General features: G+C 38.2%; 1 protein-coding gene across 10 annotated transcripts in view; it reads right to left on the reverse strand.

Moving 5' to 3' along the window:
- Positions 1-23,474, reverse strand: part of ZMYM2 (zinc finger MYM-type containing 2) — an 80,017-nt gene extending 56,543 nt beyond the window's left edge. For 4 of the 10 annotated variants that reach the window (XR_010068100.1, XM_063305786.1, XM_063305784.1 and 1 more), the window contains exons 1-5: positions 23,363-23,455; positions 11,348-11,465; positions 9,115-9,962; positions 3,281-3,566; positions 259-424 (exon numbers count right to left, since the gene is read on the reverse strand). Coding sequence is in view for 9 of the 10 variants with exons in the window: in XM_063305786.1 (XP_063161856.1) it covers positions 259-424; positions 3,281-3,566; positions 9,115-9,886 (1,224 nt within the window). In the remaining variant the exon portion in view is untranslated. Of the gene's footprint in view, positions 1-258; positions 425-3,280; positions 3,567-9,114; positions 9,963-11,347; positions 11,466-18,667; positions 18,722-21,471; positions 22,208-22,235; positions 22,295-23,311 lie in introns of those variants that run through there. The other 6 variants (XM_063305779.1, XM_063305785.1, XM_063305781.1 and 3 more) reach the window with 6 other exon arrangements.
- Between the last annotated feature and the right edge of the window lie 510 nt (positions 23,475-23,984).

Here is a 23,984-nt window from a genome sequence, read left to right on the forward strand (position 1 = left end):
CAAGAGATTTTCCAAAGGCTTGTGTGGTGCTTTACTCATTCAACTACAGAACTTTTATGTCTTCTACTTATTATACATTAGCATCTGTCAAAAGATGAAACAGAATATATCAAATAAAATTTAATCCACAATTAGCAAGGAATCGTATGTAAATAATCCATTATACTGCTCTGATCAATTATATAATGATATTGGAGGTTTCCTAAGCAATTCAAATAAAAAGGATTATAGGGAATCAGTGAAAAATAGCAAACAAACCTCAGTTAGTTTACCACAGATAGTGCATCTTGACTTATTTAAGATTCCTTTTGAGGGATTCTGTTTGTCTTCATAGAAAGACAAACATGATGTACTGCAAAACTCCTGGAAAGATTCACTTGAATCAACCTGAGCAACAATGGTTCCTTTCATTGTTGTTATGTCTCTGAAAAACAAAATCATTCTGTCTCAGTACTTTAGCAACCACTATATGCTTTTTATTCACAGAAATTACAGACCTTTAAAGAAGACCTGTCCAATCAGGTCTCTATGAATTTAATACTTATTCTCACTGGAAGACAATATAACTTCTTAGTAGGAGTCCCTGTTTCTACTTTTAAAGAAAAAGCACTTATGCTTTAAAAGAGTGGTACAGATGAAAACAAATCTTATTGGTTAAACAAAGACTAAATAATGTCAACCCTTCTGCTCTTGTGAAGCTTTTCAACAGGCTTATCTTCTTGAATTGATGTAGCAACAAGACATAAACTCCAACAACCTTCCTCCTCCCAACCCATTTGTTCCCTCACATTATGCTATTAATCATGTTTTATATGTATACATACAAGAAGGACTGACTTGTCAATGAATGACAGATAAAAACATCATAGTATGAATGTTTTGTTACCAACACTTGAAGTGATATACAGACAATTTTAATTATGATTAACACCAAGAAAGATGGGAATATTGCTTTTGGGGGTAGAGATATTGGGAAAGGAACATGTTCTTTTAGCCAGTTTTTCATTTCACAATGTTTTACAAATAATTAATGTTATGTTTACTAGCCTTAAATAGTAACTAGAAAACAATGATGGAAGGAGATAAATTATTAAGGGATAGAAGTACTGACCTAAGAAATGCCACTAGAAGCAAACTACGAGCAACATTATTCCTTTATGCCTGATCTATTTATTGCTGACAAACACCAAAAATCAAAAGATCTTTTATTTTTTTTATTTACATGTATTAAGCAGGTAAAGGACAAAAACTGAATAGTTATAGCTTTGTATGGAGCCCAACTTTCTATAATCATTTAGTTATTTTTTGGGAAATGTGAATGTATTATGGATATCATTATTACTACAAAGCAGAGTTTTAAGTAAGAATTAACCTAATCTACAGTATAACTTGCAATATAACCATCTACTAGTTCATTGTAGATATTTGTCACAGAAAAGCTGGATTACATCAATCATTATGCAAGCAGGTTTCTATTTACAAAATGGTACTTCTTTATGTCCTCTTCTGTGCACCTTCCCACATTCCTATGTAATCTGCTACAGAAAACAACATTCTATCTGGAGCAGATTTAGGAGGCATCAGATGGAAGAGAAAGCCATTCAATGATTTGTTTCACTTCTGCAGATAAATTGAAACATTTGGGGACTATGCACTACATGTTAATGCCCTTAATAGACTTGACCAATGAACCTGGACTCATTACAAACACACAAGGAATTCATTTTACGTTCATACATGACATGCTTCTGCAGCCCTTGGTAAACTGCTGTCATCTGATGGACCCATGATGTTGGTTTATGAGGCTGATGGAGCTATGTTGGCTTAGATAAGTTTCAAAATATTGTGATGATATCAATCTGAGCATCCAATTCTGGACTTTGTTTTAAAATGTTGTTTTTATCCTGCAGGTGAATTCTTACAGTCATTACATGGGTTCATTTTATTTTGTTTTGACCTGTGTTCCCAATTCAAACTATGCCACTGGGATTGTTCACTTTGGGTTGTTTCTATGAAATAATGTCTCAAGTATTGTGCCATGGGGAAAGAAATGAATATAAAGCTAGTTCTTGCTCCAACTTTTGTCTTAGATAAATATATTGATTAGCCCAGGCTAATCTACCTACCTATTAAAAAAAGGTTTGATTTTTTTAATACAAGGATTTTTAACATTTCCAAGATAAATAATGGAATCAAATGTTACATCCGCTGTCATAAACAGCCACAGCACAGCAAAGAACTGAAAGTTCTTCAGTTCACCCAATGAACAATCTAACAGCAAAACAAAATAACCATCAAGGATTCTTCCTGATGCACATCAACATCTTTACATTTGGCAGTTGCCTGCAACACTCACCACCTTAATTCTTGCATCTGTATTTGGCAACCTGAAGTCTGAATAACAACAACACTATTTCTAATGCCTATTTTCCATATATTTTTATTCCTAGTCCAGGCGCTTCCTGAAGTTAAGGCATGGAATTTATTTAAGCTATGTGTCCACAAACACAAGTATTTTCTTAGAGAAGACAATATAAATCAATTGTCTGGGAGTGTTGCACCTGCACATTTCCATATTACTGTTCATATGACAGGGTAACATATGTCCCTTCAATCACTTCAAAAAAGCTCAGATTTGAATTACAAACAATGGTGATGAAGTTCTCCATTTTAACTGATGCAGCACAACATGCGCTAACATGCTTGTTTAGAAGCATACTGAAATATGACAAGAAAAACTTACTATTCCTGAAAATATTTTTAAAGTTACTTGATTTAAACGTGCATTAGGAAATCATATAATTTAAACCTATCCAATATCATAATTTCCAATATTGCTCTTGTTTTTCTTCTTTCACCTTCCACCATTACCTATTCAACATCATTTGCAGAAGCTGGTGAATCTGCAACATTTGTATTTTTCACTCTCGTCTTTTTATTTAAAACAGGAGACCTCTAGCTTATGCACCTACAAATTAGAGCCATGCTTATATCTACATTCACTATTAATTTAAGTCTCCACCAGATGTCAGAAGAGACAAAAGCAATCACAGTAAAATGCTACTAGCGAATAACAAACTTAACCAAGCCTGCTCTTCTTAATCATTCTCAATCTTTGCCCAAGAGTATATTACTTTATATGAGCAAGCAACTGATGAAAGAACAGCATAAAGAATAGTATCTTGTCTCTTAAATAATAAAATTAATTTCAGAGTTATTAGAACAATTAACAAGAGTATAGTTTTAACAAACAGGATCAAGAAGTAAGAAAAACCCTTACTTTTTGCACATAACACAAAGTTTCTTTGGAGCTGGTTTATGTGAAAATGATGAAAGGCAGGTAGTAGAACAAAAAAGATGAACAGATCCTTTCCGCTGATATGCAGTCTGGCCCTTCTGCAAAGGCTTTTTGCAGTTAGCGCATGTAACTTTAACCTGCTTTGAAGGTTGCTGTTGTGCAGGTGGTTGGAAGACTTGTTTGGGAAGAGATGCCACAGGTGACAGGGAATCTACACCTGGTTGCTTCTGATTCCTTGGAAATGATGCTGACTGAGATATCCAGGAATCTTAAAAATACAAAATGAAGAAGTTGGAAGTTAAGTAAACAGCTTTAAATCGTTTACAATGGCAATGGGCTGGCATTAATCTGACAGTAAAGCAAAGTATTGCATTGCTAGTGCAGAAATTGTTCAACTGTTGTTAACATACAGGGGATAGGGCTGCAATGATTTCGATACAGCCTAATTTTTAAAAAATATTATTTATAGTCATAGAAATGGCAACAGAAGATTATACTCTGGGGTAAATTTGAGCATATTACTGTTTAGATCAACATTTTAAAAACATTTAAAATATGAATTGTTCCTACGTAAAGTTCTTGTCCAAAGTGTCTTGAACTTGACATGATACTCAAAAGCAAGTTAAGCAATGAGGGACTACTTTCTACAATGGCCTGAGAAAATAAGGAAAAATTGAATTGATTTATTAGTCATTTAAAACAAACATCCTCCAAACCTTAGTTTAAGGAAAAGTAGAAAGCTTTTCAACTACTAAAATAAGGATTGGCAATTTCCTAAGAAGTTTTTAAGTTTGTCTACACTTCCCTAGTTTGATGTAAACTGGTGTCTCACCAAATCCTACAAAGATGTGTAGTAGTTGTTCAGTATCCGAAAAAGCATCTCACACTGTGTGTGTCTGTAATATACAGAAGTAATGGACACCTACCTTGAGTTGTAACAGAGGAATTTAATATAAATTAAATTGTCATTACCTTAATTTTAACTTGAGCATACCTTCTAATATTCAATGTTAGCTACCTGCTTTAGGGAGTATCTTTTGACTTGAGGTACATTTTTCTTATATCTCTGCAACTGCAGTTCAGGTGTAAAATGTAATTTCATTCTCATTATTTTTAGGTTAAACACAGCTTCAATGAAACATTTGGAGTAAAAATGGGGATAAATGTGAATTTCAAAGATATATGTTTGATTTTTAACATACACAGCCATAATGCATGGTTTACTTTACCATGGTTTGAACAAACCAAAAATGTATTTACACAATTTATTAAAGCATAAACCATGCTAAAGAAACCATAATGGCTGGTTCACTAAACATTCTAAACCAAAAATCAATGAAGCCACATTACAGCTTAATATACAGTATACATACCAGGTCTGTTTCACTCTTTCCTGCTTTAAAAGTTGGCAGAATTATTCTTAGGCAATTTTCACTTATCTCATTTTGTGCATTTTAACTTGTTTTACATGTCTGAAAAATGGCTGTTTTGGGTGTTCTGAATATGAAAACATATTTGAGAGTTTTGTTCTGAAATTTGTTTCTAGAAGCATTATTTTAAGTATTTGAAGCAGCGTGATGCATGATTAAGTTGTTGCTTGGTGGCTTCTCAATGAATTGATTTTCTTAACTTTTTTCCAGCTTAGCCAGACAGCAGCAGGAACCAGTCATATCTCAGCTGCATGCCTGACAGCTTGCCTGGTTAAATTACTAGTTTGTTGTTTTTTAAAAAATAACTTTGCTGTAAGCAAGTTAAGAATTTATGTGAGTTGATAATTGAAAATCTCAATTTTGTTGGGTTTTTTTAGCATTGATGTACACATGTACTCTGTGTGTGCTTTCAGATTAATGTTATTCATGCAGTTAAAAGACATCAATAATTCCCCCCCCTTTTTTTGTTTTTGCAGCTATCAGCTATCTGTATGTGCAAGGAAAAATATCAGGACAGATCAAACCAATTGCTTTTGTTGGGCTTCCCTCTGACAGGTAAGCTGTGACAACAAAAAAACCCAATGCCTATAGCAAGCTAGATAAAATTGTTTAGCTATTCTCTTGTGCTGTTTTCTTTGGCCCATATACCCAAAGAATGTGGGTATAAAAAATTTAAAAGACCTCCCTCTCTTCTTTCGTTTGAAGAGGGTGGAGGTGGGGAGACAACTTTTTGGATAACAGTTGATGAGAATAGATTTGTTTTCTTATTTTTTCCTATGGAATTTATTGTAATGTTCCAAAATATTATACAATCAATGCTCTTGACTAAATTTTCTACAATCTGGATAGTAGGCAGCACTTACATAGATTACTGCCTCAGCTATTGGAGATGACAAACTACTGAACAGAAGCTGATCTCAAGTTCCCAGGACACTCAAAAAGTTTCAAGCTTTGTTCTGACAGAGCACTTGAACTATTTTGAGTTTGTTCTACCAGTGGAAAACCAACTTGAAACATTTTGCCAAAATGTTTCAAATGGTGCTGTTTTGTTCTGAGCTAGAACACATTGGCTATTTGATACATACCCCTTAATATCAACCATATCCATAACTCCAATCTCTCGTTTTCAAGGTTATTTTTATCTTTCTACTAAAAATCATTGCTTGGGAAGAATTTTCTGCCATTCGTTACATTCCAGAAAATTTAGCTTTTGTATCACAGTACAATATTAAACTCTCTTGTGTAACAATTGATAATGCACTCAAATTCTACTTATGTGGCTAAAATGCAGTTGTAGTTCCATCCTCTTAGGTTCTAGTAATCATCAACTCAGTAGTATTTAAGCTGGAGTATTTTCAAAAAACTTATACTACTACTTACATGAATTTAGTTTTAGACATTGTGGATTTCAAATGCATCGTAAGCACCATCATGATCAACTGAGTATCAACTAACTATGATGATTATGGGCTTGTCAATCAGTCTTCTCTGCAGATACCCCTATTATACTATGTTTAATATTACATCTTCAGTGATGTTTTCACAAATCGTATTGCTGAATCAGCTTGCAAAATTATCACATGCAAAAGGTAATGTAGATATATACCTGTTCTTAAGAATGCTATTTAAAAGCTAGTGATGCCCATGAAATATTGGAAAGTTTCATGTAAATGCACAGAAAATATAATACAGGTGTGGACTGCATTCTTCTGTGGTTTCATGTATCTGTAGTTGATAACTATAGACCTGAACTCATTAGCCAAGGTAAATGATATTACATATCTACAACTTTTGGCACACAGTCCTGAGCTGTCTGTTATTTTGTGCACATGCAAACTTCACATCCAATCCCTACTCCCAATAATTCCTGGCATCTGCACTATTCTGACCTTATACAATAATTCTCTTTCTGCATGTTACTTCCACCATACTGAAAATGAGCAAGTGCACAGCAGAGGAAAGTGGCAAATGCTTGCTCAAAGCTGAGATCCTACTGATGGGGAATGCCTTGGAGAACAAAGTATCTGATCTTCAACCCCTGATGGAGAGCAGCATCAAGTTCAAAAATTAGCTGGAACCTTCACTGCAACCCTGTAAGTATACCTGTTGGGGTCTGCAAAGCAAAACTAAGCAAAGCACTATCAACAGTTACTGTGCAAATGTAGCTACAACCACTATAGGTGCAGTCATCAAAACATGACACTGATATTTTCCATGGCTTTGAGGAGGAGAAAGAAGTACTCCACTGCTTCCTTATTTTGATTTTGTATTCGTAATTGTGGTAAAGATCCATTTTTTTTCTTTTTCCTTGTATTTTTGGTTACTTTTGGGGATGAGTGCCATCTTATCTATGGTTTCATTATCTGTAGTTGCATGCTTGTAAGAGAGAATGCTAGCAGATAACGGTAATGGTAGCCCATGATACAGAGCAGGGAAATCCTTATAAATGTGATGGCTATGATTCCATATATTTCAGGAAAAAAGAATACATGGCAGGCATTTTGTTTAGTGCAAAATATATGTAGCTACAAAATTATTCTCACAAAGGTATGTACAAATTGAACAATTTATCAGCAAGAACATCAAAATACAATAGTTACAAGCAGTTCTATTTGATACTCAAAATTTGGTCATTACTGAATAAGATTACTGACTTAATATTGAGTCAGTGATGTGCTTTGTACATGGGTGTAAAAATATTAACTTTTTAGTCACCTTTGTTAAGCTAATAGTTTTGTCAAGCACCATTGGTTTCTTTATAAATCTTTTTAAGTCATCAAATTTAAAACTTTTTAGCTATAACACATCTGATTTACAATGAAATGTAATGCAAGTATTTTCAACTGTATACTTGTCATCTCAAAATGAAGCTATAGTCAGACAAGTTTCATAAAAGGTTGCATTAAACTTATAAATAAGTAAACAAACTTATTTTTAAAAGAATTAGGTAATTATTTAATTTCAATAGTAAACTTCTGCAATGAGGTTCCACCCATCAATATTCTGGCAATACTGGTTATTTTGAAGGGCCTTAATGATCTGGCTCTTCACCCAGGCCTTTGGAGGGGATGACTGACACCTCTCTCCTCCTTTCTGTTCCCCTCCAGGTTTGTTTTCTTTGTCATCCTTTTGTGCTGTTTTTGTCTTTTTGTCTTGTTCTTTGTTTCTAAATGTTTTAACAACTGTAAACCACCCAGAGTTGTTGGAGCTGGGCAGCATAAAATTTTAATAAATTATTATTGCTTTGGTGGCTTTCCATGGGGACTATTTTTATGTTATAAATCATGAAGAACTTTTGTTGAACATTGGCTTATAAATTTGCAAATAAATTATCATTTATTAAATTTGTATGCCGCCTGACAACTCTCTAAAAGTACAACTCCACAATACATCTTTCTACATGCACAGTAATTCAATGGTGATCAATTTGAGTAAGCATGTTCCCTAGTTCCCACTGCTTGCCAGTATGCTCAATTTTCAATCCTACTGTATGCAACTGCTAGCTATTGTAGCTCAGCAAACTTCTGGGACTGCTACTTTAACTGTTCTATATATAACTAAACATTTAGATAAATGTGGCTTCATTTTATGTTTACTAATAAACTTGTACCTTGAAATTTTTTTCCAAATATATTTAATTCCCATCCAAATGGGAAGAGTGCTGAAAATACTCATCTTAATCTTACACCAGATAGACTTCTATAGCAGATAGACTGCATAATAGTTATTGATTGTACTTCAAATTACTCAGTTAAAAAAAAAAGACCAAAGTATTACAAAACAAGCTGCCAGACTCCAGTACCATCTTTTATTCTTAAGAATGTCAGATAATTGCAGGGGAGTGCTTTCTAATAAATCTTGCCAGTAAAAACACAAAAATGGTAAGTGGGAGCACTGAGCATATCTTGGGATGTGAGGAAGGGGAGTGAAGAAGCAAGGGAAGTGTTTTGCTAATCCATGCGCATGCTTTGGGAAGGTAAATACAGGATTCAGCATGTAGTGTTCCATCTCAGTTCTGCTCCTTTTAAATTATCTCTCTCAAGCTTACTTTTAGGAAACGGTTTAAATAGTTTTCTATTTTGCAACTGAGACCCACCTCCTTTTTTCTTAGATTAGATGTGAAGGACTTCACCTTTAACTTATCAACCTCAAAAGCTAGGAATTCTTTTAAAGGCCCCAAGGTTCCAGATAATTGCACTCAATTAAGTTTTAACTGTTTACAGCAATCTTTTATTATAAAAACTTGATTTAAATTAACCTTTCAAGCAACATAAATTCTAATTTATAAAACTGCACCAACATTAGTTTCAAAAGAACTTAGAATATTATTGGCTTTAGCAGATTTTGCAAGTCTTAAAAAAAAGAATATATAAAGATACAACCTACCAGGATTATGATGAGTTGCAGATTCTCCATTCTGAAAGACATCACCAGCTACGTTCATTCTACCAGGATTGAAAGGTCCTACACCAGTCTTGGTCTGTGAAGTTAAAGATGGGGTGTATGTTTGTATATTAACACCAAAATTACTTGACTGCAGTCCGTTAGATACATCTCCCAAGTTGGTATTCTGTAGTGATGTTACATGTGTAATCATTAAGTTCATGTCACGCCCTTCAGTATTTTCTAAACGGCCAACACTCACAGAGCTCATACCTCTTTCTAATGTAGTAACATTAGCTATTTGAATTTCAGAGTCTGGTTCTGTGGTTATACCACTATTACCTATTCCTGCATTTACCTTACTTCTTGAAAAACTGGGTGTTGAGAATTCCATCTCATTGCTTCTGTTTTTACCCTCTGGAAATCTTCTTTCATTGAAATTGGAATCATTTCTCTCTTGTCCCTGATTTGTTTCAATGTCTTCTTCATCATCAATAATAATAGTCTCAGTTATACTTCCCTTTTGAGAGCTCATGTCTTTTGACGGACCTGATATTTTAGGGTCATTTCCATGTTGCTCTTCATTACTGGATGAATTAAAAACATTTCTGTGGTCTGTTATTAATGGTGTAGAGATTTGTGGAGGCTGTACAGGTTCAACAAATACAACATCATCATCATCTTCTATGGAGGTACTCTGGAACTTAGATCTAGAAACCAGAGAATTAGACGGACCTCCAAAAGAGCTTCCTACATTGGCTAGACCAGTTGCCATTGTGGTAAGCCCTTATAAACCAGACGTAGGTTCAGACAGCGTCAATTTTCAGCTACCTTCTGGCCTTCCAGAAAAACTGTTGCAAAAAGAGAAAGCAGTTTCACTACAACATTATCTGATTGTTTTTTAAATATTTTTCAAAGTTACCATCTTTCTTTTACTGATTTATTTAGGTATGTTCTAAATTAAACAAAACAAGATTTTATTTCATTAATTTAACAATTATCTACTAAATCCAAGGTTCCCCTTTTGTACTCCAGTAATCTGCTATTTCTTCATATATCAATAGCCAAAATCATTTCAACAGCTTATAGAATGAGCATCTGGGTGTCATACTGTGCCAATATTTCTAAATATTCTAGCTTACTACGAATGACTAAGCACAGTGCTCTATCACCTCCTTTTGCAAATAAGACTAAACTACAAAAGCAACTTCTGTTGTTCATTGTTACCCATGAACCAAACTGTTTCTCTGAAACAAAGCACAAATTGGAATCTAAGAACTGAGAACAAACCAATTAAAGGCCAAATGCAGTCCTTGAGTTGAGAAAGGCTTGTCGGTCTGTTGGTCTGCCCATCCACCCATCCACCCACCCACCCCCTTGAATCATTCTTGACTCCTGGCAACTACATGGACAAATCTATGCAGTGTTCTTGACAACATTTCCAGAAGTAGTTTGCTATTTCCTTCTTCCTATAGCTGAGAGAGAGTGACTGGCCCGGAGTCACTCAGCTGGCTTCATGCTAAGGACTAGAACTCACCGTCTCCCAGTTTCTAGTGCAGTGCATTTAATTGCTACAACAATTATGGGTCCTGTTAACTTATCTATAATCTAACAAAACACTCTCTCTACAAACCAGCAACTTGGTAGGTCATAGTAAGCTACCATTTTGGAAATTCTGGCTTTCTTTCATAGATATACCGTATCTAGACACCCGAATTTGGACTATTAGATGACAGCAAAGGGATAGAGAAAACTCTATCTCATTCCTACCACCTAGTAGTTATCCATATTTTTGCAGCCCAGACATGAGAGTCCTAATTTCATGTGCAAACTTAGCTATGGTGTTTGAAATATAATGTAAAAAAATTTGAAAGAAAATTGCATTTTCCAGTTCAAATGCAGTCCAAAACCATTGTTTAACATTTAGAATTGTAACAAGCTTGACATGTTTCCTCAACACTATTTGCACAAGACCAAAGGAGACTGAAGATTGTGTTCATAGTTCTGAATAAATTACTCTTCCTCCCTAGTTTGGAAACTGTTTTATTCTAACTGTGGTTAGCATAAACAAGTAAGATCTTAGAACTACTTAAAATAAGCTACTATTTTCAGTAAGCTATTTTACATTCAGTCTTTCTTATTACTTAATTTTATTTATTTCTCCTCCTCTCAACTGACCACTTGAAGCGACTAACATTACAAAAAAGCCTTACGTATTTCAAACCCAAATACTTACACATTCAAGAACATCCAGCAATTGTCAAGTTAAGAAGGTTCTCCAATGCCTTTTCAGTCCTGGGAACTTTGCTCACTTCTCTAAACACGCTGGGAATGTTTTACTGAAAATAAGCATCCTGAAATAGATTTAATTAATATTGAGAATGCAAGTCTGTCATGGAATGTGACAATAAAGTAATTTAATTCTCATTTTTGAACACTTAAAACAACTCAAAAGCAAGCTGACTATAAGATGAATAGTACAGTCAAGTTCACCCACAGCAGGATCTCAGCAGATGTCAAAATACTTTGATAAAAAATTGCATACTTTGATAAAAAAATAAAAAATATTTCTCATTGCTAGCAGTATTTCCCAAAGCAGGTACTATCTTCCTTTAAAGAGTCCTAAAAAGCAGAAGGCACACAATCATAAATATGTTTTATCTCCCTCATTAAAATTTTATCAGCCAAAATTTCAAATGTCATTTTTTTTTTACTTTCGGAGGAACTGAGATCGTAAGAAATGGCTTTTAAAACTTCATGTTGGTCAACATCTGTTTAAAGGTCTGGTAGCAGAATAAAAGGGACATTTCCTTCGGTGATAAATATTGAGAAAAGAAAAATGGATCAGCAACAAAAATTAGCCCTGAGGGTTAATTTTATGCAATAAATATTCTAAACTACTAAAAAAAAATTGAAGAAATTATAGTGAAATATTTTGCAGCTTACATTATGGCCTTATTTTTACTTATTTATATTTCTCTACCACATACTAAAGTTCCACTATTCAAAATATTTCTCTATTAAAAAAAAAACTATCCATCTACAGTCTAAAGATGTTCAATGTACCACAGTTCCTATACCTCTTCAATTCAAAGAATAGCCTGATTTCAAGCATAAAAGAACTACATGGGATAGTAAAAAGTGTTTCTGCTGCTGCCAATAATATTCACTAGCCTGCCCACTTGCTCGTATTCTGACGGCTAAACCAAGCTGCAAGACTCATGTTTATCTCTCTTCAGAGGAAGCTATGGCTATATTGAGGAAGCAGCAAAGAAAGTATTTTAGACATTTTGGCACTAATTACTTCCACCACCACCCCATACAATTCTATATAAAATTAAGCAAGCCAAAGAAGTTACTTCTGAGCATGTCTGTTAGAGAGAGAGACAGAGACAGAGAGTGTCATTCGGAGGCAAACAATAATAAATATAAATTATTATTATATTCACTAATTTTCTGTTACAGTAGTGGCATAGTTAGAAATTCTAAGTATCATAGGCATTTAGTTTCATATATTAGAACAAGCATCTTCAGCGGTTCATGATCAAGTTTAAAACATTTTTTTACAACATCTAAAGTCTGAAAGCATTTCATACAACAGTGGAACATCATCTGTACTAATCAATGCAGAGTATTAAAGTTTATTATGAAAACAGATAATGGGTTGTGCACATGTTTCAAGTTCAATCTCTAACTTTTTCTAAGACAAAACTATTCAAGAAAACAGTATGCTTACTACCTGATTTATCTAAGTAGAAACCATAAAACAAGTACTAGGTACAAGTGAATAAAACATCACCCAAAATTGTAGTATCAGCAAAATGAAATAAAAGCTGGAGTCCTACTTTGGAATATGAGGGTAGGGGAAGGAAGGATGTGTGAAGTTATTAGCATATTCTTCTAGATGGATTATTTATAGGCAGCATGAAGGAACACAAATATTCTTTCATCTATTAGGTAAAAATGTTTTTCTCAAAATGGCCTTGCATAAGCAGTAATGTGTGTTTTAAGATTGATCTGCAACCTTCTCTTTTCCTGTAAGTTTAAAGCAGCATATAGTATTCCATTCTCTCAATGTTATCCTCTGTTCTGGGTCTGCTTGCCACCCTGCAAGGCAGGGTGCTGGGTGGCCAAAAGGGCAGAGATGGTGGGGTGATGGGCGGTGAGGGGAGTTGAAGGCAGTTGCTTACCAAATTGAGGTTTAGGGCTGGGAGGGACCAAGCCCAGAATAGCTTGGATTGGGGTGGGTGTTCTGCTAATGACTGGTAAAATTCACTTAACAGCAGCAAGGGGAACTGCCAGGATTGCCATCGCTAAGTGATGCAGTCATGTGACTTTTCGCTTTACAACCAAATCTCTTAGCGACAGAAATTCCAGTCCCAATCACTGTCGTTAAATGAGGACTACCTGTGTGAACAAATAATGGATTCAATTCATTAATTATATTTCTCAGGTATTTATGCAACCAGTTGATACTGCCGTTAAATTCAATATCTATATCTGTATCTCTATATCATAATAGTGCTTCCCTTGGTTTCTGGCATGAGTACGGATGTTGAGCAGGAGGAGGCCCCTATCCAGGGGGGAAAACGCATACGTAGTTTAGAGACTTTGAGCTGTCATTCAAAGAGACCCAGAATAAACCCGCCTTGAGTTTTGGGGTTTATCTGTGGGTTTTCCCATGCTTCTTCAGTTTGGTAGGATTTTCTGTCTACAATAGCAGTTAAATAAAACACTAGAGACTTTCTCCTCGTCTCAGTGTGGTCTTTGCTTAGCCAGGACAGTTTCTAATAAAATACGTTGTGATAGGTTTTACACAACACGTTGTAAGGAAGAAACAAGAGTTCTATAGTACTAATATGCAAGTTGTAATAGCTTAGCTAGTAGAAGCATACTGAGAAAAAGTTATGACAACCTGGAACATTGCATTTAATGGAATTAAAACCCAGTATCAGCATATATAGGGACGCGGTGGCGCTGCGGGTTAAACCGCTGAGCTGTTGATCGGACGGTCGGCGGTTCGAAACCGCGCAGCGGGGTGAGCTCCCGTTGTTAATCCCAGCTCCTGCCCACCTAGCAGTTCGAAAACATGCAAATGTGAGTAGATCAATAGGTACCGCTTCGGCGGGAAGGTAACGGCGTTCCGAGTCGTCATGCTGGCCACATGACCCGGAAGTGTCTATGACAACGCTGGCTCCAAGGCTTAGAAACGGAGATGAGCACCGCCCCCTAGAGTCGGACTCGACTGGACTTTACGTCAAGGGAAACCTTTACCTTTACCTATCAGCATATATAGAGCATGTTCAGTAATTACTGAAACCTAAAGATCCTGAAGTAGGCAAAGGCAAAATGTTAATCATGATCTACTTTGTCAATGTCAGCTACCCAAACTGCAAAACCAAATGACAACACCTGCATCATGATATAATCACACACGTTGCCATTCTCCCCCTCCCCAATGTATGTCTATTCTGCACTCAAAACCAGGTTTCATGAGTTTTCATGCTTGAACCCTTATTATTCGAGCCCTTAGGTTCTAGCCTAAAAGCTCCCCTGCTGTCCTGCAGGTCACAGAGCTTCCTATCTCTCCCCCTCCCCCATTTTTAGGAAATCTAATATGCCAAGACGGAGACAACAAAAATACTTGAGGGGTGAATACACAGGACATCCTATACAAATCTAAAAGGGGAAAACAGCAACAATGTGTTTTAGACTATTTTGCTAGTGGCCTACCTGCAAAGCACGACTGAAACAAGTGATATTTCCTATGTGTATCCAAAGATTCATGTATGGTAAATCTAGGAACATAGGGGATTTCAAGTTCCAATTGGGCTACCTTCCACTCATCAGAAAGGAACAATAGCAACAGTATCAGTTACAAAAGCATCCCTGGCTCATTCTTAACCAAAAGGCAATTGCCAATGCAGACACATATTTTGCCAAGCTGGTTTACTTAAACACCATGAGCCACTATAGTTACAAATTCTACTGTGGCACACAATCAAGTTAATCAGCTTTCATGTCATTGTGTTCTCTCTGAAATGTGTGTTCCTGTATGTATGTGTATGATGGTGTGTATATATACCTCCCTCCCATATTTTACATGTAAGACAATTTATATCAGTGCCTGGTAACATATTTATGCACACAATAGTGTTTACTTTGGAAGACTGGCAAAAAATGGTTTAAGGTATCTCTCAACTTCAAGGTTTCCTATTTAACATTATTTTTATACTTCTTCAATCTCATGAACACTCAATTAAAAAGGTTGATTTTTAAAAGCTTCCTAAATGCCAGGAGAAGAGCCCTAATGTATTTCTGTGGCAACATACAGCTGGGGCTACAACCAAGAAGGCCAATCTTCAGTCTCATGCATACCTCACATGGGTGAGACCCCAAGAAGGTCCTCTCTTGATGATCTAGACAGGCTCATTTTGGAAAACGCAGTAAGCCAATGCTGTGCTACGTAGTGCTTTAAACCAGCACTCTGAAATAGACCTGGAAGCCTGCAGGCAATCAGTGCAGCAACCATAATACAGGTGTTACTCTGCAAAGGAAGGCTCTACCTGCCAGCAGTCTGGCTGCTGCATTCCATTCCAGTTATAGCTTCCAAGTCAACTTCAAAGGTAGAGTAAGTTGCAGCAGTCCAATCACATGGTGATAAGGGCGCAAGTTCCTGTCACCAGTGCTTCCTGGTCCAGGTAACTGATGCATCATAAAAAGCTGGACAAAGGCCTTTTTGGACACAGCCTCCACATAATATTCTAACAGATCTGCAAGTCAAAGAGAATCCCCAGCTCATGGACCTGTTCCTCCAGGTTGAGTGTGACCCATCTACAGCCACAGATGAAACAAATGTTTCTGAGAAGCCAGGATGCCTGTGTAGTCTTAGTTTATTTCTTCGCATTGAGTCCCTGACAGCCTCTAGCGACTGATTCAGGACCTTCACTACTTCTGCATAGCAGTATATAATTGTGTATCATCAGCAGGTGATGAGATCTCCAAGCAGTTTCAGGTTGATACAGAGTAGCATTGGGTAGAAGATTCAGCCCTGTGGAAGCCCACACTGGAACCATGGGGTCAATCGTTCTTCTCCCGTAGCTACTGACTGGAATAATCCACCCAGGTAGAACAGAACTACCATACAAGAGTACCTCCAGCCCAAACCTTTGCAGGTGATCCAAAAGAGGTCAAATAGGACCAAATATTGTCCTATTTGACCTCTTTTGGATCCTGATATATCCAGATCCTGATAAAGGTCATCGCCAATAACTGATACCATTTCTGTCCTGTGTCTGGGCCTGAACCTTGATTGAAAAGGATCTAGATAATCTGTTTTCTTTAGAATCTTCTATAGCTGATTCCCCACCATTCTTGGAGACTGTGTAAAGATTGTTCAATACTATCAGACTGATAGGTGGCATCTTCAAGAGAGGTAGCACTGCATCTTCCTTCAAGCCTGGCAGTACCCTTCTGTTCTTCAAGGAGTCAATGATCACTTCCCAAAGCCATCCCACTGTGCTGGGCATGGGACACTGGAAAGATCCAGGATGGACAAGCATGCAGCCTGCAGGTGGCAGAGTTTATACTACAAAGGACCCTATCCACTTCTAAGAGCTCCAAATAATCCCTAGTAACACCCTTCTCTGGCTCTGCCCAACTGATATCTAACCCTGGAGGAATACAAAAGACTTCATTTGCAATTTACTTATAAATAAGGCTCATTTTCTTAACTCTTCTGCTTTGGATGTATCAATTACCTTTTGTATAAAAATTATTTATCCTTTGAATTAGTTTTATAGTCCCTCCTCTGTAAAATTAGGGAAATATGTTATCTTTTAATACTTCCCATATGCTATATATTCAAAGCATCTTATTGCATGTACTTTTAGTTTCTGCTTTGTGTCTGAGACACATTTGTGATATGGCTATTTTGCTTATGGGTGGTAGTCTGTTAGGTGTAAGCAGCATTGCTGGTTGACAGAAAACATATGTATATGTAATAGCTTTATTTCAATGAACAGAGCATTTTTTGTGGGCTTTGCCTTCAGATCCACCAAATGTAACCTTCCTAAATTGCTGTTTTGTGATTGGCTCCTCCTAGTGGAGCCAGACTTTTAGCATGGCTTTAGTTAACATAAGTAAATAAGCTAAATATAGATGCTACAAGTCTCAAGCTCGAGACTAGTTGAGAAAATATTTTTCTTGAGCTATACCAACTCTAGTATTGCTATAATTATGTTAACATTTCATATTGTTGTATAATTGTTGTATTTTATTATATGCATTGTAAACTGCCAAGAGTCCAATTGGATTGAGGTGGTGTATAAATTTCATAAATCAATCAGTGAATTATCAAAAGTATAACATGAATTCACAAGCACATTCAATTGACTTGAGTGAGACACTGGGATAAAAACAGAAATAACTTTTACATCTTAAAAGGAATTATAGAAGTTTCAGTTCTGCACATTTTAAGCCTTTCAAATGGAGTGACCAATTCACTGACTTAATCATGAATTTCTGCACAAAGAGCAGTGGGACAAATGAATTTTTGTTACATGTAATTACCATGCTGTCTGGTGACTTTAAACATGAGTGTACATCCTAACTAAAGTTCACTAAAAATATGTTTCGCTACAGGTATCTCTGGCCAACAACATAAATATGCAATAAGTATGTAAGGCTATAACCAAAACTGGTGGGTGCTTATAACATGAACATTTTTACACTGCTCTAGAGACAGCAACTTTCAGCTAAACTTGAAATACTAGACATACTATTTTAACAAGAAATCTTATTTTAAGTCCCCACTCATCCATGTAACACTGTGGGTGATCTTTGGTCAGTCACTATCTCTCAGGCTTAACTTATCTAACAGATCGAAATGTTTTTTTTTTTCTGAACATGAAACAAACCAGTTTCCTGGAAGTTCTCTTGAAGTGTTCTAGATTAGCCAAAACATAATGCAGAATGCTTGTTCTGGTTTTGGTTAGACCAAAATCCAGAAAAATCTCAGAGTGACTTCATGGAGGAAGGTTGATGAACATTGCCCCCTCCCTCCTTCCTTCCCACCTCTATACCTCTTCTTACTGCAATGATCTTGGCAGCTCTCTATATGGCTTTCCAGTATCATATGCTTTCCCTTACCTCAGCTGCTATCAAAGTCTGTGTGGTGAAGAGGGGGAGGGACACACCCCTTATGGCATGCAGGATCTCTCTGACATTTTGACAACCAGGCAAAGTCTCCTCCATTACCATTAGTGTCACAGACACATGCCTTCACCAAGAAAACCACTCAGTTTTGGCATTTTCTTAGGGTGTGCATGAAATGCAAAACGCATTTGCAAAATGTGTTTTTGTTTCAAATCCGAAACACGTGTTTTGAAATTCTACACAAAACTCATTTTGATTATTCTCAGTTTTGGCTGAAAAAAATCTGGAGAGGTCTCATCAGGGAAGTAGGGCAAGGTTGGAGTGCCTCATCCTCCTCTCCACATGACTTCTGTTCCAGCCCACTTGTTCATCTTCCCAATGCCTTCCTTTCCCTCCTTACCTCTCTGGTCAGTATCTTTGTATTCAGGCGCAGCATAGCCAACCATTTACTCCTCCATCAATCATCCCTTTCCTTCCTCCAGAACATCCAAATAAAAAAAGAAAAGAGAAAAAGAAAAAGAAGAAAATCCAATAACGTATGTTTCAGTCTGGACTTGGACCATCCAGAACAAGCTGTATCAAGTGTAGAATGCTTTGTACATAATTTACTTTTCCTACTCTAACCCCATCTTCCTGAAATGCCTCTACCTGGAACCATATTTAAGGCCATATCTGGAACAGAACAGCCTTGCTTAATTCTGCATATGGACCAAAATGTGCTTTTCAGACATTTCAGTTTGGGCAAGACCATCAGAAAACAGTTGCTTTATGCAGATCCCCAGTACCTGTAAGAATGAAATCATGCTAACTTGCCCAAGGATATTCTATTATAACTGAATGAACCTCTCTTGAGTCATGGGCAGAAATCTTTTCTATCACCTGATCTTTTTCTAATTAGAAGAATTAAAGATAACTTGTGGTGCCTTAAAGACTAAAAAATTATTTGTTTTTAAACCAGAGCTCATGTTATCAGATAAATTAACTGTTACTCTGAATTGTGAGAGTGCACGCGCTCAAGTGTGGACTATAAGCAGCAGGACTAGGAGTAACTCAAATGGAAGAAATACAGAATATATAGATTTGGGTGCTACAGCAAGTTTTATTGGTGAACCTTGATTTTTGTTCATGTTTGTCTGAGGTTTGTTTATCTTTATATGAGAACAAGGAATTCTGTTTTATTCCTTTCCTATTAAGCCAGAATCAAAAGCGAAGAACAAATAATTACTTGTAATTCTTGTCTCTTAGAAAAGGAGCAAGGTAGACTAACCAGTCTACATATATTGCATAGAGTCATGCAGATCTGTTTAGCCATTCTTTTTGATAGGCAAAACCAAGAAGTAATCAATCAGCATACAAAATAAATTCTCAAGTTAGAATTAAAGTTTCATTCTGAAGCAAATAACCTACCTTAAAAAATCAGTAAAATGTGGAGATGTGCTTTATTTTTACATATACAGGTAAGTCAGAAGAGACTATTTCTATGAAATTTTTACATGTTATCTGGCATCGAATCAACTTTTGAGGAGGTTTAATAGAATAAGACTACTATAAATACAAAACCCATTCTTAGATATGCAGAAACTCCAGTAGACCCATGTATGATTTCTACACGAATATGCTCATTTGGTTACTTCAATATTCTATGTGAAAATACCAAATGTTATCAGAAACAAAGCCAAAGCTACATACAACAAACTATGTTTTGGACTGTTTAATAATAGCTTATTGAATAGAACAGCTGGTTTCAGACAACCCTGTAAGTCAAATCAAGTGACAGTTTGGTGTGATGCATGAGACCAACCAGTTTGGTTGTAGTTTCAATTAATTATTCAATTAAACATTTTGTATGACCAACTTATCTTTGCAAGCTACTTCTATTAATGAAGTTCCCATAATCTAATGAAATCATTTGAGAGTAACTAAACCAAATATATGAATCACATGTCAGCTTCTACTCATACGCAAGCAAAAATAAGGAAATTTTCAAACTCTCCTTCCTGTATCACACAGGGGTCCTAGAAGAGGAGTATGTTGCAGGCAGATTTGTATACATGCTAATCTCCTTTGCCCACTTGTAACTATCATATGAACAGACCTCAATAAGACTTTCATGTACTCTAGTTTAAGTAATACGCAATTTCTTTAGAGCTGACCAAACTTTATTTCCTATATTTATCCAATATGATGATTTCTATTTACTTTTTCAACTTTGGTAGTTCTTTATGTAGCAGAAGTTACTTTTTCAAAACAGCATTATTCTCACTGGAATGAACAAGTTAAGGCTGCTAATTTCAAGGTTTGTTTACCCACTGTTACTGAATAAACAAATTGGTTGGACCTTCACAACACACTAAGCCATATAGCACTGTTTAAATTTTTTTTAAAAAAACTGGCTTCATATGGCACACTAAAAAATAAACCATTAAGCATGAAAAGTGTTTATTTCCATTTTTATTTTGAATACACCTATTCTTCTTACGTAGCTGAGTTTTTTAATCCCATGATTGCAGCTTTTTTAATAAAAAAAATGCTCCACTTTGGATCAGAGATCAGCAAAAAAATGACAGTGCCAGTAAAAGAAACCCATCCTTTGTTATCTATGATACTGCTAAAAATAATCTTAAATTTTTACTCTTAATCTGAGTAAGAGAAGATTAAGAAAAAGTCAAGGAGAGCCTTGGCCGAATATGTAACTACACTTTAACAGTAGTGTGCACATCAATATTTGTATCATTTCACATTAGCATTACAGATAAAACTTCAAGCAACAATATTCTATCCACATTTAGAGGCCATTAAGATGGATTTACTATCCAATCTGCATGCCTATGAAAATATTTGGCAAAACTATAATTGTAAAATGATTCTGACAATTTTTAAGAATCAGCTTCCTCTTGTCTTATTAGTAAACCATTTACAAATAACTAGTATTTAAATTCTCCCACCCACCTCTCCCAATATCATTCCACTAAGTTATGGTTCTGGGTATTGAAATATCACCAGTGGTTTCTTCAAGGGACATTAAACAGATTCCCCACGGGACTACTATTGTTTTTAGTCTCCTGGTGATAGGCCTGTGGTTATTTCCATTAAGGTTGTCTTCTCCAAGTGACTTTGCCATTAAGTGGTTCCAAATCTTCTTAGTGAGGTGAAGGAAAAGGGACCAATAAATGTAGAATTCTCAGAATTCACAAAGAGACTTACATGATTTTGGTCCAAGAAAGCAACTGCATACATCTTGGAAAATCTGATGAGACACAACTGAACACGCAACAGCCCACAGGATTCTCAAACAACCTCAAAGGTTTCAAGGGAAATGGAGCCAGACAGATAGCTGCCTTTAACTATGAACCACTACAAAAACACTTGAAAAAATAACAACGAACAGTGGTTTGAACTTCCCACCTCCAGTCTCAAGCAAATCCATTTGGAAAAGAGAAAGAACTGTATGATCCAAACACAGAGAAGACAGTTATTAAACCACACTTTGCTAAAAAGTGGGTTATTTGAAGTCTTCTCCCTGCTGCCTCCTCGCCAAATAGGTCAGGTAAGGTTGGGGGGATTCAGAGTTTGGACAGAAATAATTTAAATCAGAGTAAAATATGTCACTTTAGTGTACGCTCCAAAACTCTAGAGGGCAGTCGAAAGATACCTGCCCCCTCGCTCCCGAGCCGGGTAAGGCGAGCAGCGGCAGGAGCCCGTCGTCTGCTTGCGGGTGCTGGTATTGCAGGAGCGATGTCTGCAGCAAAAGAGCCCACCCCGCGGGGGTGGAGTCGCCTCACGGCCATTACCGGGGCTTTGCTCCAGGGCAGCAGCTGCTGCACCCAACCATCTCTCCCCCCACTTACCCTGAGAGGCACCTCCTCTTAATCCCCACCCCCAGTCCTCGTGCCAAAAATGGGTGCTCTACCTCCGCCTCCCAAGGCAGGTCTAACCGAGGCAGGAAAACATATATAAATAGCACTCACAATGGGAGCTCCTTCTCCTTGCTGGGCTCTGCCAAGGCTGCACCAAACTGGCCTGGAGCCTAGGGAAAAGAGGAGGTGCTCTTAAAGGGGAAAGGGAAGGGGGGCATCTACAGGGGTAGCGGGCACGCCTTCCCATCTTCCCCTCCAGGAGACGCCCTTCCCCATGGGCAACAAACGGAGTTGCCACCACTGCCTTCGAGTTGGTACACAGCACCCCTCGAGGCGCCCTTCCCAAAGGGATACTAGCCTCTTAGCCCACTGACGGCCTCCAAACGCCTCACGGATACCCCCCTCACATGAGGGCCGGGTCTTCCCTCCTCGGGCGCGACTCCCCGCGGCCAACGAACAGGAGGAGTTTCTGCTGGAAGCATGAGGGTTCTGGAGCCGAAGAACTCCCCCAACCCAGACCCCCGACCTCCCCTTCACGTTACAAAACTCTCGGGAGTGAATGTAACTCGATTCCATCCCCTTTCCGCCCGCGTCTCCGGCGCCGAAATCTACCCCGACACCGCTTTTTGCCAATTGCCCCGGGAGTTGCGCTTGGCCCCCTGCAGTCGGCTAGCAGCACTGCCGCCTCCAGTCGGCCGCCATTAAAGCGACCCAGCCAAACAATACGGGAGGGGAGAAAGAGGAGGATCCGCGGAGCGCAACGCGGAGCGCAATTAGGGACTTCACTCCCGCAAGGGAAGGAACCGGGAGAAAGCGCGAGACGGGAAACAGCCCCCGCAGGAGGCGGTTGGAAATAAAGCCGGGCGGAGAGACATCGTGCCCCCCCACTGCACACGCACGCACCCAGATACCCCATGGCAGCCCTCTCCGCATGTCTGCCCAAGTGCCTGTCTCGCATCGGAACGGGGCTGCCGTCCTCCCGATTCTTACCCGCCGCTGATCGCGGGAAGGGGAACGGACAGCAGCAGCCACCAGAACGGCACGCAACGGGGTATTTAGCCCGGGTTGTTCTGAGACACGGCTGGTTTGCTCCTGTCCCCACCCTGAAAGGGCAGCTGGGCTTCAAGCCAGTTCGTCTAACCCGGCTCCGCTGTTTCGACCTCAGCCCGTTCCTCTGATCCCCTCACCGAGCTCGGGAAAAGTCCCTTCCCCGCCACCCGCCTGCGGGTAAAACGCACCCTCCGCGGCTCCGCCAACGCTTCCTCAACTCTATCTCGGTCCAGTCCCGGGCTAAACACTGCTGCTGGCGAAGGGGAGGAGGAGGGACAAAACCCAACCACCCGAGCCCGGGGAAAGGCCGCCTCGTGTTCCCGCCCATTGGCTTTCCCAGAGGGAGGGCTTTGGTGTCAGGCAAAACCATTGGAGAAACTGCCTGTCTATCGGCGCTCCCCGTCGCTGGTTGAGCCAGGATTCTGTCAATTGGCTGCACGCACACGCCTTCCGACCCTCCTCCTTTGGTTCCACCAGGTTAAAGAAAACCCGAATTGCACTGCCCACCACTTACAGCTGCAGCACCTCTGCTTTTTTCGACTGGATGGGGAAGGTTTGCGGTCCCGGTGGTTAGCGTCGCTGCTGAGTAGTTTCATGCAGAAGTTTGTGCTGCCTCTCTTCCCCCTCCCCAGGGAAGGGCGATGGCTTCCCTATGTCCCCATGTCATTTACCAGCGAGGAAGGTGTTTAACCCATTAATTTGTTTGCCACAGGGCAAATTAATTCTCTTGCCACAGGGACAAGGGGTAAAAGCAGGGCTAAACACCACGCTCAGAGGTGAGGCCGTAAGGACGGATATGGCAATAAAGCC

This window comes from Candoia aspera, chromosome 5 (genome assembly GCF_035149785.1).
Source record: "Candoia aspera isolate rCanAsp1 chromosome 5, rCanAsp1.hap2, whole genome shotgun sequence".
Classification (NCBI taxonomy): domain Eukaryota; kingdom Metazoa; phylum Chordata; class Lepidosauria; order Squamata; family Boidae; genus Candoia; species Candoia aspera.